Source organism: Stegastes partitus, unplaced genomic scaffold (genome assembly GCF_000690725.1).
Source record: "Stegastes partitus isolate 25-593 unplaced genomic scaffold, Stegastes_partitus-1.0.2 Scaffold1074, whole genome shotgun sequence".
NCBI classification, from domain to species: domain Eukaryota; kingdom Metazoa; phylum Chordata; class Actinopteri; family Pomacentridae; genus Stegastes; species Stegastes partitus.
The window spans coordinates 5,786-7,537 of NW_007578805.1; the positions used below are offsets into that span (position 1 = coordinate 5,786).

At 46.5% G+C, this 1,752-nt stretch overlaps 1 protein-coding gene across 1 annotated transcript in view; it reads right to left on the reverse strand.

Moving 5' to 3' along the window:
* Positions 1 to 1,752, reverse strand: part of LOC103367646 (C-Jun-amino-terminal kinase-interacting protein 4) — a 23,094-nt gene that overhangs the window by 5,779 nt on the left and 15,563 nt on the right. Inside the window, 4 exon segments of the mRNA XM_008295743.1 lie at positions 622 to 758; positions 842 to 884; positions 964 to 1,105; positions 1,198 to 1,245. Of these exon segments, the coding sequence (XP_008293965.1) occupies positions 622 to 758; positions 842 to 884; positions 964 to 1,105; positions 1,198 to 1,245 (370 nt within the window).

A 1,752-nucleotide genomic window follows, 5' to 3' on the forward strand; every position in this document is an offset into this window, starting at 1 on the left:
TGTCATTTTGCACCGCGGGGCCTCGGATTACAACATCGTCGTATTACATTAAGGCTTCTTGGAGGTTTTTACAAACTATATTTCAGAGGCTTTGTTGAGCTGCAGCTGCATGAGAAGCAACAGAAGAGAAACTCTGGAGATGAAGATTTGGCTTTTTTTTCCAGCTTTTTAAGAACTTTAATTGTTTTTGCAGATTCACTCCACCTAAAATCACCTCAACCATCCTGAAATGATTCGTTCTGTCCAAACACAGCTGTTCAGGTCACCTGCTGTGAGCGTCTGCAAACACTCAACAACAGTTTTACAATTTATACTTAGATTTTCTTAGTATACTTTTACATTTAAGCTTAAACGTTCGACTGATGTTTATCTTTTATTTTTAAGACTTTGAACGCGACCTCAGGCATCAGTGAAGTGGTTCCGATTCTGATCTTTTCAACATTTATTGCAGACAAACTGCAGCTGTGTCTCAGGTGGTAGAGCGGTTGTCCTCTGATCATAAGGTCGGCGGTTCCACCCCCCGGCCCTCCACAGCCGAAGTGTCCTTGGGCAAGACACTGAACATGAAGTTGCTCAGGACAGCACCTTGCATGGCAGCTCTGTGGTGTGTGACTGATCTACTTTGGATGAGAGCGTCTGCTAAATGAAACTGGAAACCCGAGTTCTCCGAGACTCACGTGAGCGAGTGAACTCCCTCCGACAGCGACGCCGACTGCAGGCAGCGTCTCCGTCCGGCCGAGGCCGAGTGGATCAGGACGCTGTCGGAAACCAGAGCACAAAGAAGGGGTTAAACCGTCGGCCTCCTCACATGCTGTTCATGCTGCTGATTGGGCCGCTCTACCTTCCCTCCTGAGTCCCGATCCAAACGGTTCCTGCCGAGTCGCCTGATGACAGAAGAGAAGCCGAGTGAGCAGATCTGGCCTCCCAGAGCTCCCAGCTAAACAGTAAAACCACAACACTGACCTACGGGGGGCACGGCGCAGAGGCAGAGGGCTGGCGCCGTGGGAGGCAGGCTGAACTGGTCCAGAACCGTGTTGGAGCGAGCCGGGTCGATGACGGTGATGTCGCTGCAGGAGGCGGGGCCAGACACCACCCAGACCGAGCACTGTCGGAGTGAAGACAAGACGGGAAACATGAGGCGACCTGCAGCTCGGCGGGTCGGCCGCTTGGAACGAGACGGTCCGGTGACAGACTTACCGTGGCTTCACCTGAGACCTCAGGTGTGACGGCGACCGCACAGTTCAGCTGAGGACAGAAGGAGGAGGATGCGGGTTTAACAAAACCACAGAGGGAGTTTCAGAACAAAACACTTTGATACAGAGACGACTTTTACTCAGACATTAAAGCTCATTTTCGGGTCATTTATTCTTAAAACGTCAGGAACCTTCAGCTCTGATTCTCTTGAAAGTTTTTTATTTCTGAAAAAGACATATTTATAAAGATGTGTGTGAAATTTTAGACGAATATATCAAATACTTCCTGAGATGATAATAAAAAAATGTATTTCTCACATTGAAATTTTCAGCTGTTTGAACGACGACATCAGGAACTATTCAAGATAAAAACCTTTTATTTTATTTTATTTTATTTCTGTTATTTCTTCTTCAGAATCTGTAATATTGAGCAAGTAGATCAAATCATCTCTGATTATGGTGGAGATGAAGATGATTTTTATATTTTAGCTTCATATGTCGCATAATTTTCAAGATGCTTTTAAAAATCACCCAAACAATTTCTGCTCGACCGTCTCTG